Source organism: Syngnathus typhle, linkage group LG18 (genome assembly GCF_033458585.1).
Source record: "Syngnathus typhle isolate RoL2023-S1 ecotype Sweden linkage group LG18, RoL_Styp_1.0, whole genome shotgun sequence".
In the NCBI taxonomy this organism is placed as follows: domain Eukaryota; kingdom Metazoa; phylum Chordata; class Actinopteri; order Syngnathiformes; family Syngnathidae; genus Syngnathus; species Syngnathus typhle.
In genome coordinates, this window is record NC_083755.1 from 9,124,741 (window position 1) to 9,135,453 (window position 10,713).

The following is a 10,713-nucleotide window of genomic DNA, read 5'->3' on the forward strand; positions in this document are numbered from 1 at the left end:
TCCAAAGATGAGTTCAACAAGAAGTCTCCATTTTATTGACTAAAATCGGATTCAACAGGAAGACAGTTGTATTGCAGGGAGGGACAGAAACAAGTTGGAGGGGTTGTGGCAATCTACTCACAAAAAGTCACCAAAACGAGAAGGCTGGCAAATATCCCACTGGACACAAACATCGAAGCTCAACTACTACACGTGATAAGAATGAAAAGATGAAGAAAATAGGAGGCAGCAAACGCTTTGGATCTTTTACTTCCACTTTGCTGTTAATCATTTCTCCTCCCACCACTAATCCTAAATGGGGGGGGGGATTGCATGTAATCATGCCACACATAAGCACTAAAATGATGATTGTTTATCTTTCTGCCAATACTAATGGATTCCATTTTTTAGTCCCGTCAGGATTGTTTCCACCTGTTCTTCCCAACCGGTGAGCCAATTGACCTGAATTGCTCAGAGATGTTTATTTATTCATACTCTCCGGAAAAACCTTAATGCCACCAAATCTAATACTTCTGCTCGCTTCAACCTGTGTAACTAATATTTGATAGTTCTTAAGCTTTTTGATCTGCGTAGGTATTAATTATAAAGAAAGAAAAAAAAAGTATCAGAAAAGCATCCTTATTCATTTCCTCCCTAAATGAATGTGAACAATCTCTGCAATTATTCAAACAATCTTTTTGGACGAGATGTTTAACGTTGATCCAATCCAAAATGTTTGCAGCCAATGAAATCAGTATGAGATGGAAGGAAAAGGTAACCCCTTCCACGTATGGCATGACCTTGGTCATGACCTTGCTCTTGCTCCGGTTTTGGTGATGACCAGGATAACATTGTCAATATTGATTTGACGTCACTGTCCGACTGCTTGCTACAGTTAGCGAACGGTGCTGGTTGAAAATGACGAGGTCATGCTTTTCTTAATGTCGCTGCTGCAGTAAACAAGGGAGCAGCTGCATGATGGGCGAACAGAGTCTTTTGTTCTTTTGTTCCCAGTCCCATGAGGTCAGAGATTGTCACAAAATGGACTTTTTTTGCATACTCGCTGGTTGATTGGGGAGCAGCTGGGATGATGACCAAAATCCAAGCGGGCGGTCAAATACACAACCTTGTTAGCATGCAGATTGACGGGGAAATGTCGGATCCATTTTTTGTTGTTGTCTTCTTTCAAACGGTTGGACCTTTTTTTGCAGGGCAGTTTAAAAGCAACTTCCATGCCACTGTTTGATGTCAACCACGTGACCATTTAGAAGCTCCTAAGAAGAATCCTTTTTGAGTGCTTGCTAGTCATGCTTTAGTTTTTTTTTTTTTCTTCTTCCAGTGCCTGAAAGTGGCGATGTGAATACGAGACCTAAATACAAACACACTAAAACACACTGAATAGAAAGTCATTTTGTTTTTTGTTTTTCATTTTAGCCCTAAAACATCAAGAGATCTTACAACAGGATGTAATGCGAGAATTGTGCTACGTCAAAAGATTCCACGACAAATATGGGTGTTTTTTTTTTTTTTTTTTATCTCTTTGTAAAGTTGCTGAGCTGCTCATCATGCATTATTAACTTGAAATGTGTTTTGTGGGGGCCGAGTTGAAAATCAACATGTCTATTTTGGGGAACGCAAGAGTGAGTAGAAAATAGCGTGAAGTCGATACGTGAAATCAAACAACAGCCAGTTGAGTTCGAGCACCGAACTTTCTGACTGAAAAATCACCTCCTGAATGTGTTACAAAAAACAGCCAGTTGATGAAACGTCATCCCTTTGTTTGTCTTGCTTCTGGAGTCCACCAGAAGTCATGTTCAATCCTAACCCTTTTTTTTGGCTTTTTTTTTTGGAGCTATTGCTTTAGGAACGACCTTTTGGTCTTCTGTTGTCGCCATGCGTGTACCTCCACCACCGGCACGACAACAAGGGCGTCTCGTTCTCGGCGCGTGCGCATCGACCGGTTGATGAGCGGTTGGTAGAAGAAGAGCACACTGGTGAGACGACCTTAACGTGGAAAATGTTGAGCTCAGACGCAAATCTCGATGGGCGTGGCCACCAGCATTCGGCCTCCCGGCGAGCCGTTCTCCCGCGGCATACGCTCGTAGCTATTGGTGGATGACACCGAGCTGTTGGTGGACACGGAAACAAAATGGTGGCCCCCGCCCAGTTCCATTGTGGCTGCGCCCTTGGCCGCGCCGGGCACGGGGGGCGACGATTGGGACAGAGTCTGCTGCTTCATCCGCTCCACAAGGAGTTCCTCGTCTTCCTCCCCGGATGAAGACGAAGACATGTTATGGTTAGCGCCGTTGCCGCCGCCGAGCCTTTCCCCGCCGCCACCGTTGTTGTTGTTGTTCTCGCCGTCCAGCATCCACGAGTGGCTGAAGTATCCAAAGACCTCTTTGACAGAGCAGCGTCGCTCCTGCTCCACCGAGAGCAAGCGGCGAAACATGCGTAGGGCCTGCTCGGTGAAGCGTCTCCACTGGGAAGGCACCGTGGTGCTCCTCCTCCTCTGCCAGCGGATGAACTCTTGGTAGAAGGAGTCCGAGGGCAGGGCCTTCTCCCATGGGAAGTTTCCCGTCAGCATGCAGAAGAGAAGCACGCCGAAAGCCCACACGTCAGTGCTGTAGTCCACGCAGAAGCCCTCGTGGCGGGAGACGTCGCACAACTCCGGGGCCGTGTAGGGGATGGTGCCGCTGACCTAAAGACACAAGACCCCATCATTCAACGCAAACAACCCGAAGCATCCCGACGACTCACTCGTTTCACCGGCGATCCGGCGCGACGGGTCATGCCAAAGTCCGACAGCTTGACTTTGCGGCACTCCCGGTCAAAGATGAGAATGTTTTCAGGTTTGATGTCCCTGTGGACCAGCTTCTTACAGTGCATGTAGTCCAAAGCGATGGCTACCTGGTGCACGCAGCGCTTTGCCGCTGCTTCGGGGAGACCAACCTCGAGGAGTGGGAAAAGGGCAGAATCAGTGAGGTCAAAGGACAAGCATCCGTGGCTTCTCATTTCATGTGGTACCTGCGGAGGAATGATGTCAAAGAGGTCCCCTGCCAGCGCATACTCCTGCGCAAACACGTAGTACTCGTCCGTCTCAAAGGCGATGCCAAACATGTTGATGATGAAAGGGCAAGGAGACAAGTAGAGCGAGATGCTGTACTCCCGCAGGAACGACTTCAGCTTGGTCGTCTTCTTCTTCAAGAACTTCAGGGCCATTTTGGTTCCTTGGAGGCCAGAACACCATCATTTGATATTAGAGGCAATAGTTTGATGAGGATCATAATGTTCTATTATTACTGTTTGGAATGTCATTCATGGTGAATCCTCACCTCTGATCTTGTGGATGACCAGGTCCACCTTGCCATAGGTGCCCTTGCCCAACTCTCGGATGATTTCGTAGTACTTATTGACTTCCAACTTTTCGAGGTTCTGGGCTGCGATCAGCTGCAGCTCATCCAGGATGTCCATATTGGCTCGTGATGTCAACGGAGAAGAACTCATGACTGTGGCTGAGGGCGATGCTGACGGAGCGAGGAACGGATGCCGGGGCGGCGGGACAAGACAAGAGCGGCAGCAGCTACAAAGTTGACGTTACTGGAGAAACAGAAGCAGGAAAGAAGTCAAGACGGCCATATTGGCCGGCCAATGTGAGAGAGATTCATGGAAGATGACAGAAATCAAATAATAAAGCCTTATGGTCTACAAAAAAAGCCATAGTCGTTGTTGTTTTTGTTTTACTAAGTGACAGCATTGCTGCTATAATAATAATAATATAATAATAATAATAAAAGTAATTCCAAACGAAGTGATTTCCAAGCGCCGATGGATGGACGAGGCCGAGCGCTTAGGCACATTGACGGCGGTGTTGGCTCGTGAGTGAACGATTCGTTCAAATAAACGTATTTCCTTTCAGTGAACGAGAGTGAACGAATCACTTCCACGAGTGATTCGTTCTTTTTTCACTTCACATGACTTCAACCAGTAGGTGTCGGTAACCCGCATTGAAGCTGGTGCCACCTCGCCGTAAAACAAAACGAAGAAGAAAATTGACCACGTCACTTCCCGTTCACGAACTGCATTTCCCGTTCGACAACTGAATGGATCTGTGAGTGAACGAATGAGTAAGTGATTGGCATTTCCAGTTCATCGCGAGAACGAATCCCATTGACGATTTACTTGATTTTAGAACACTCACAGTAGTTTTTAAATAACGTGAAACGAATGGCCGCTCATATAAGAAACAATGTCATTACAATGGCAGTCAATTGTTTGTGTAAAGACAACATTTGAGATTTCTATTGTATTTTTCCAGCTGTCAGCCTACACACACACACACACACACATCTATTTCTATGCGAATGTCGTAGACGGAATAACAGACAAAGGCGTGTGGCCGGCCTCAGCTTGCTCCAACCTCTGGACCTCGAGCTCTTATGCAACTAGAGCTGATCAAATAAGCATATATTCATGGAGCCAGGTCCCTCAGCCAGCCAGCCAGCCAGCCAGCCAGCCACATCCAATCCTCGAACATTTAAAGCAACGCCATCTTTAGTCTCCTAAAGCCTTTTTCCATTACGCTGACCTTTAAGCAATGAATGTGGCCACTGAAACCAGCTGTTTGTTTTATATCCTCATAATTCTCGTGTTTTGCTGTGGAATCTTTTTGAATTCAAAGTGTAATCATCAATCCTTTGAATGCCAAGACGGGGACAAGCAACATCTGTCCATATGTACGTACGCATCGTCTTGCCTTTTGTGTTTGGGTCCCTCGATGTGAGCAATGACTCATCATGCTGGAGTCGATCCGCTTTTTAATATCCACCAAGTGTCGCACTTTGATCAGTCTGATGTGTCTCTCACACACACACACACACACACACACAGGTGTGCACGTGACCAACCCTAGATCAATGGCACCCATAAAGCATGCACATGGCTCAAATGTTCTCATTTCAATTCATTTGTGCATGCTTGGGGACATCCCCAGGCTTCTCAAAATAGTTCTCAAAATAAATATATACGTGTGAATATTGTTGGATCTATCCACATGTGTTGCTCCACCGCTTGTGTTGAAAAGAACTGAGAGGCTGCGTGCAATTCTGAGGCTTTTAAACTTGCTTAAGATTTTGATTTTAATGTAAGAGAAATGCTATCCCATAACAGAAGACTTTTGTTTTGTAATTTGTATTAGATTCCATTTTGCTTCTTCCCACCATTCATTCATTCATTCACCTCCCCACCTGCAGTGTGTCCTCAGACTGCACTGACTCAGAGGAATCGCAGCTGAATGACACAGACAGACAAACACACACACACACACACACACAATGAATGCTGCAGGCACCTGGCTACCCCCACATTCAGGGGGATGGATGGATGGATGGATGGATGGATGGATGGATATCAATGACGACAAAAGAAGAAAATATCTTTGTACATTCACGTCTGCTCGGCGATGCCTTTGACAGTGGCATTCAAAGAAACGCAGCCAAATACGGCCATTGTAGAATTTGTCACCTTAACAGGCCGATGCAACGTTATTGAGGATAGCGGCCATCGTAAAAATGCTCACTCACCATTGAAGAGATGCTCATAACAGGGCTGCGGAGTCCGCCCTGGATGTGCGTCCAAGCGGCTGCAAAGCAAACGGGACGGGCGTGAAGGCGCATACTAGAACCAAGTCAGGCGGGGAAAAGGGCAAGTCCGAGTGGATGGCGACGTCCACCGAGCAGTTGGGACCGTGAGCATCCACGGCAGCCTTGCTGTGGTGTCCTATTGTCTCCGCATCGCTCTGTCCTCCAAGAGGGGAGGGGGGGGGAGGGGAGGAGAATGGTGGGATGGAGGCAGGCGGGTGGGATGGAGGCAGGCTTTAGGAGGAGAGGCCAGCCACCTGATTGGAGAAAGGCCAGAAGAAGCCCCGCCCCTTTGTCTGAGCGCTAGCGAATGCCAGCGAGGCTCCGCCGGGCAGCCGCGGCTGCTCGCTGTCTCCGTACAGAATAACGCTGCCACCATGCTATAAATCTTTTTCTATTATTGTCAGAGCTCGTGAGTGAAGCTATCGATCATTCCGCAGCACAATGTTTCAGTCGTTTGACCCGACGTGTAAATGCAATCGTTATCTTTGGCCACAAATGCAGGTCAGAAGCGCTGACAGATCCAAATTCCATTCATCAAATCGTATTCATGTATCCTTTTCTTCCATTTATTTGCTACACTGCGAACGGCAGTTGTAATTGAGCGTGTTGACTTCACGAGCACAACTCGTGTTGTATGCATGCATACATGATGTGGGCGTGTCTTTTGTGCAGGTTGTCAAAGACGCGCTTTTTGGTGACTTGATTTGAACTTTCTCCGCTACCGTACACTTCCGCTTCAGTGAGCAGCTAGCCCTTCAGGCTGCTACCTTTTGGGCTTTCGAGTGATTCATGTCAACTTTTTCCAAGCTCTAGTATTTGCTGTATGTATGTAAATGCGTACATGTAAACAATGACATGAAAGGAGAATCATTGTTAGTTGTTACGTCAGTGGAACTCGCTAGCTCTCGTGAAACAAGAGGTGGAGCGTTAGCTAGCACGCCCACAAGCAGCACTCACTCGGCTGTCAATCAATGGATTATCAACGAAAGCGTTCGACTTTTGTTTTTCTATGTTTTGCCACGTCCAAACTTGAAGACTGGAGGCTCCACGTCGGCTGCTGGTCGTCCATCTATCTGCATATCTCCAAAGGTAATTCCCCATTTTCTATGTAGCATTATGCCTCTGGTGACTAGCAAGGTGGACCTTGTCCCGTTGATTATTTGGGCCGCAGTAAAAAGAAACAAAATAATTGCTCTACAGTCGTTAAAGTTACATGTCAATGTAAGAAGTATCGTTTAGAAAAATTTACTTGCATGTTAACTTAAAAAATATAGTTTTGATCATAGTTGGCACACGTGAAAAGTGGAAGTGTACCACTTTGTTCAAATAATATGACTTGAATTTTAAAAAATGTATAAATCTAAAGAAAAGAAAAGAAAGGAATTGTGTATTAGTTGGTAATGTTATGTGCGATGTCATATTGTCATGACACACCAGGGAGAAGGTGAGCACATGCAAGCAGCTGACATCTCTCACAAAACCTAAGTGCCAGGTACTGCACAATATCATCATCACACTCTTCTGGATGTGTTTTCTGATGACATTGATGCAAACCAAGTTAGTCAGAAATATATATTTAACTAACTTGGTATGCGTCAGTGTCATGGAAAAACTTGTCCAAAGGTATGTGGTGGTGGTGGTACTGTGGAGTAGCTGGCACTTCGGTTTTGTCCCAGTGAGAGATGTTTGCACTGTTTGCATGTGCTCACCTTCCTTCCCCCTAGTGCCATCATACTTGAGCTCATCAACCACGTAATCTGTTTCCATGCAGGCAGGGCCTTTTCAAACTGCTTTTCTATTCAATAAATTGGTCAAGTGGAATGCAAGTCTTTGTGATTTTTGAGCAAATTTGCTCATTTGAAGTCTTTCGTGCTTGGTGGTGACTGCATTGGCAAAGTACTGTTTGAAGTGTTGTCACATGTTTTCAGCCTTGAGGTGAGTGTCACTGCAACAGACACAAGTCTTTGCTGCTTCTCTCTGTCTCCACATGAGTCAAAGTGATGCAATTGTACAATTGCAGTCACTTTGAGTCATGTGGAGACCGAGAGAAGCAGTCAAAGACTTGACTCTGTTCAGTGGCTGTAGGCAAACACTCAACTCCAAGCTGAAAAGAGCCCTCCAAAAGTGCCACTTTGCCCGCCTCCTAACTCCGCCCAAATTCAGCCTGGCCAATCACGGCTCGCCCCGAATTTGCATAACCACGCCCACTTTCTGACAGCCAATCGGAATGCAGCGTTTTGCACATCTGACCAATCAGATCGCATCATTTTTAGAAAGCCACGCCCACCTTTAATCCAACCAATCGCATGACACCTCATTTGCATATCCACGCCCACTTTTGGACCAATCACAGCCTTCCATTTTCCTGACTCCACCCAGTTTTGGAGCTTTTAGCCAATCATGAAGCAGTATTTTCGTCAGGTCCCGCCCCTTTTCACAAAAAAATTTACTAGAAAAAAACCCGAAAAAAAAAAAATCGGGATTTTTTTAGGGGGGGAAAAAATTTCAAAAATTTTATTGGAAGAAATAAAATGTTTTAAAGTTTATGTTGAAATGTTTTAAAATGAAGAGTTGAAAGTTTGCATTATTTGTAATAAAGTTTTATTTCTTTTGCAGAGTAAACAATCACAACAAAGTAGCCGGTGGGACGAGTGGTCGGCCGGTGGGACGAGTGGTCGGCCGGTGGGACGAGTGGTCGGCCGGTGGGACGAGTGGTCGGCCGGTGGGACGAGTGGTCGGCCGGTGGGACGAGTGGTCGGCCGGTGGGACGAGTGGTCGGCCGGTGGGACGAGTGGTCGGCCGGTGGGACGAGTGGTCGGCCGGTGGGACGAGTGGTCGGCCGGTGGGACGAGTGGTCGGCCGGTGGGACGAGTGGTCGGCCGGTGGGACGAGTGGTCGGCCGGTGGGACGAGTGGTCCGCCGGTGGGACGAGTGGTCCGCCGGTGGGACGAGTGGTCCGCCGGTGGGACGAGTGGTCCGCCGGTGGGACGAGTGGTCCGCCGGTGGGACAAGGAGTCCGCCGGTGGGACAAGGAGTCCGCCAGTGGGACAAGGAGTCCGCCGGTGGGACAAGGAGTCCGCCGGTGGGACGAGTGGCACACCATGCCTGGACCTGTGACAAAAAGCAAACTGTAAGTAAAAAGCTAAGTTAACATTTTGTGCAGAAAATGTTTTGGAATGTGACATACCAATGCGCAAGTTGAGTTGTTCACGGCACAGTACTGCATGACAAGAAAGTTGATTGTGTTCCTTGCTGCAGGACCCAGGACGGCGATTTTGTTCATTGCCTCCTGTCAGAAAATAGCAGAAAAAAAATATTGGAATCAAGATAATTGTGCAATGAGAAGCATTTAACGTACCTCACTTCTTACGTTGTCTTAGAGCCGAGTAAATAAAATCAAAGTGCAGCTGGTATGTGGCTTTGCTCTTGTCCTCAGCTTCCCCTACGGCCGAATGGTGAGCCACACTGGACAAAAAAAAAAAAAGGTTATTTATATTTTTAAACAAGTTAGCTAAAATGTCATTTATTTTCCTTCCCTTACCAGCGGAGGGCTCTTCAGGCAACACAGATCCAAGTGTACGAGCGCATAGAGGCAGAAGATAAACTGTGGCAAGGTTTTCCCTTTCTGGACCTGGATTTGCCACCTCTGCCTGGAAAGAAAAAGGAATATTGACACAATAATTCCATTTAAGTTTACTGTTTTTATTTTTAACTGTAGACTGGAAGCAGATGTTTGCTGGTGGACAGGCAGAGCTGCTAAAATGTTCATACTCTCCAGGGTGGACACCTGCACACAAGACAAACAAGGAGACTCATCGCTGCTATTGAGCACATTTTATTTGTGCATCAAATCTGAAATTGGAGGCAGTCTAGAATAACCCGTGCTTGGTTTAGAGGGCTTTTACCTTTGGCCAGCAGGTGGTAGATTTTCCAACTGCATTCTTACTGGAAAGTTCTCTGCAGGAAGAGGGAGGCATAAAAAGAAGCAGGTAAGTGCTTTTGAACAATGCCAAGTTTGTAATAAGTTGTCACCTGTCAGCACATTTGATTTCACAGGTTCAAAACCTTGTAGATCCATCTCAGTATACTGGTTTTATTTTTAACTGTAGACTGGAAGCAGAAGTTCGCTGGTGCACAGGCAGAGTTCCTGAAATGTTGTAAAAATTCTCCAGGATGGATACCTACACACAACACAAACCAGTCAAGCTGCCATTTGGAACATTTTGTTTGTGTGTCACTTCTGAAAATGAAGACAACCTTGAGGTACCGCTCTGCATGGTTTTGGGGTGTTTTATCTTTGGCCAGCAGGTGGCAAATGTTCCAACTGCATCCTTACTGGGGAGTGCTCTGCAGGAAGAGGGAGGCATAAAAAAAATAAAGCGGGTAAGTTCTTTTAAACAATGCCAAGTTTATAGTTACCTGGACAAGAGGTTGTTGATGATACAGAAACTAGGTCCTTTGGTCCCACCTGGTGGACAAAAGGAGGAAGAACATGCTGAAATGTTTGACATGTGTCAAACGTTTGGACATGTGCGTTTTTCACCAGTGATGAATGGAGAGAAGCACCAGACGTCTCTCCAACAGCTCGCTGGTCTGAAAGACACGGTAACGTTACAACCATTCTGCTTTTACATTTTCAGCCTAACAAGCAAATTGAGCAAGAGTAGACCTGCAAGTGTTCCATGAAGCCATGCGAGGATTGTAAGGTGGCCATTTTGGACCCTGCAGAAAAGAGAAAAAGAACAAATGTTTGCTTTAGTCAATTTGACAAGATGCCTTGCTAATTAAAATATTTTTGCCATTTTGCAGTCAATCTGCTTCCTCTGTTCCAGATGCAGGCCTGTGGACAGAAATGAAAAGACAATTAGAAGCAGTCTATTGCATGAGTTGACTTTAAAACTCACAGAAAGTCAGTCGGCCATGACTGGCTCGATTTAAGGGTTTGCACCTGCAGATAGAAAGTAGAAAATTAACATGAATGCATCGAAATACCTGTTTCAGTAATTCTCTGGTGGATATTTGCAAAGGCTGCTTTGTCTACTTACCTTCGGCCAAACGACGCTGTCGTCCAGACGTTGCTAAATGTTTGTGCAAA

At 46.2% G+C, this 10,713-nt stretch overlaps 2 protein-coding genes across 3 annotated transcripts; one reads left to right on the top strand and one right to left on the bottom strand.

The window, feature by feature from the left end:
- Positions 1-8: 8 nt before the first annotated feature.
- Positions 9-5,768, bottom strand: bsk146 (brain specific kinase 146). 2 transcript variants are annotated; one of them, XM_061304877.1, is made up of 5 exons: positions 5,559-5,768; positions 3,312-3,576; positions 3,004-3,206; positions 2,737-2,928; positions 9-2,677 (listed from the first exon to the last, which is right to left on the bottom strand). In XM_061304877.1, the coding sequence occupies exons 2-5, from the start codon at positions 3,481-3,483 to the stop codon at positions 2,006-2,008; spliced, it is 1,239 nt and encodes a 412-aa protein (XP_061160861.1). In that variant the 5' UTR covers positions 3,484-3,576; positions 5,559-5,768; the 3' UTR covers positions 9-2,005. The 2 variants fall into 2 exon arrangements, with proteins under 2 accessions (XP_061160861.1, XP_061160860.1); XM_061304876.1 differs by having other exon boundaries at positions 2,737-3,206.
- On the top strand, positions 5,694-10,431 carry LOC133143175 (mucin-1-like). Its single transcript, XM_061264968.1, has 6 exons — positions 5,694-5,722; positions 6,654-6,707; positions 8,235-8,748; positions 8,999-9,073; positions 9,163-9,607; positions 9,728-10,431. Exons 1-5 carry the CDS (start codon positions 5,694-5,696, stop codon positions 9,289-9,291), a joined length of 801 nt encoding a protein of 266 aa, XP_061120952.1. The 3' UTR covers positions 9,292-9,607; positions 9,728-10,431.
- The last annotated feature ends 282 nt before the right edge of the window (positions 10,432-10,713 follow it).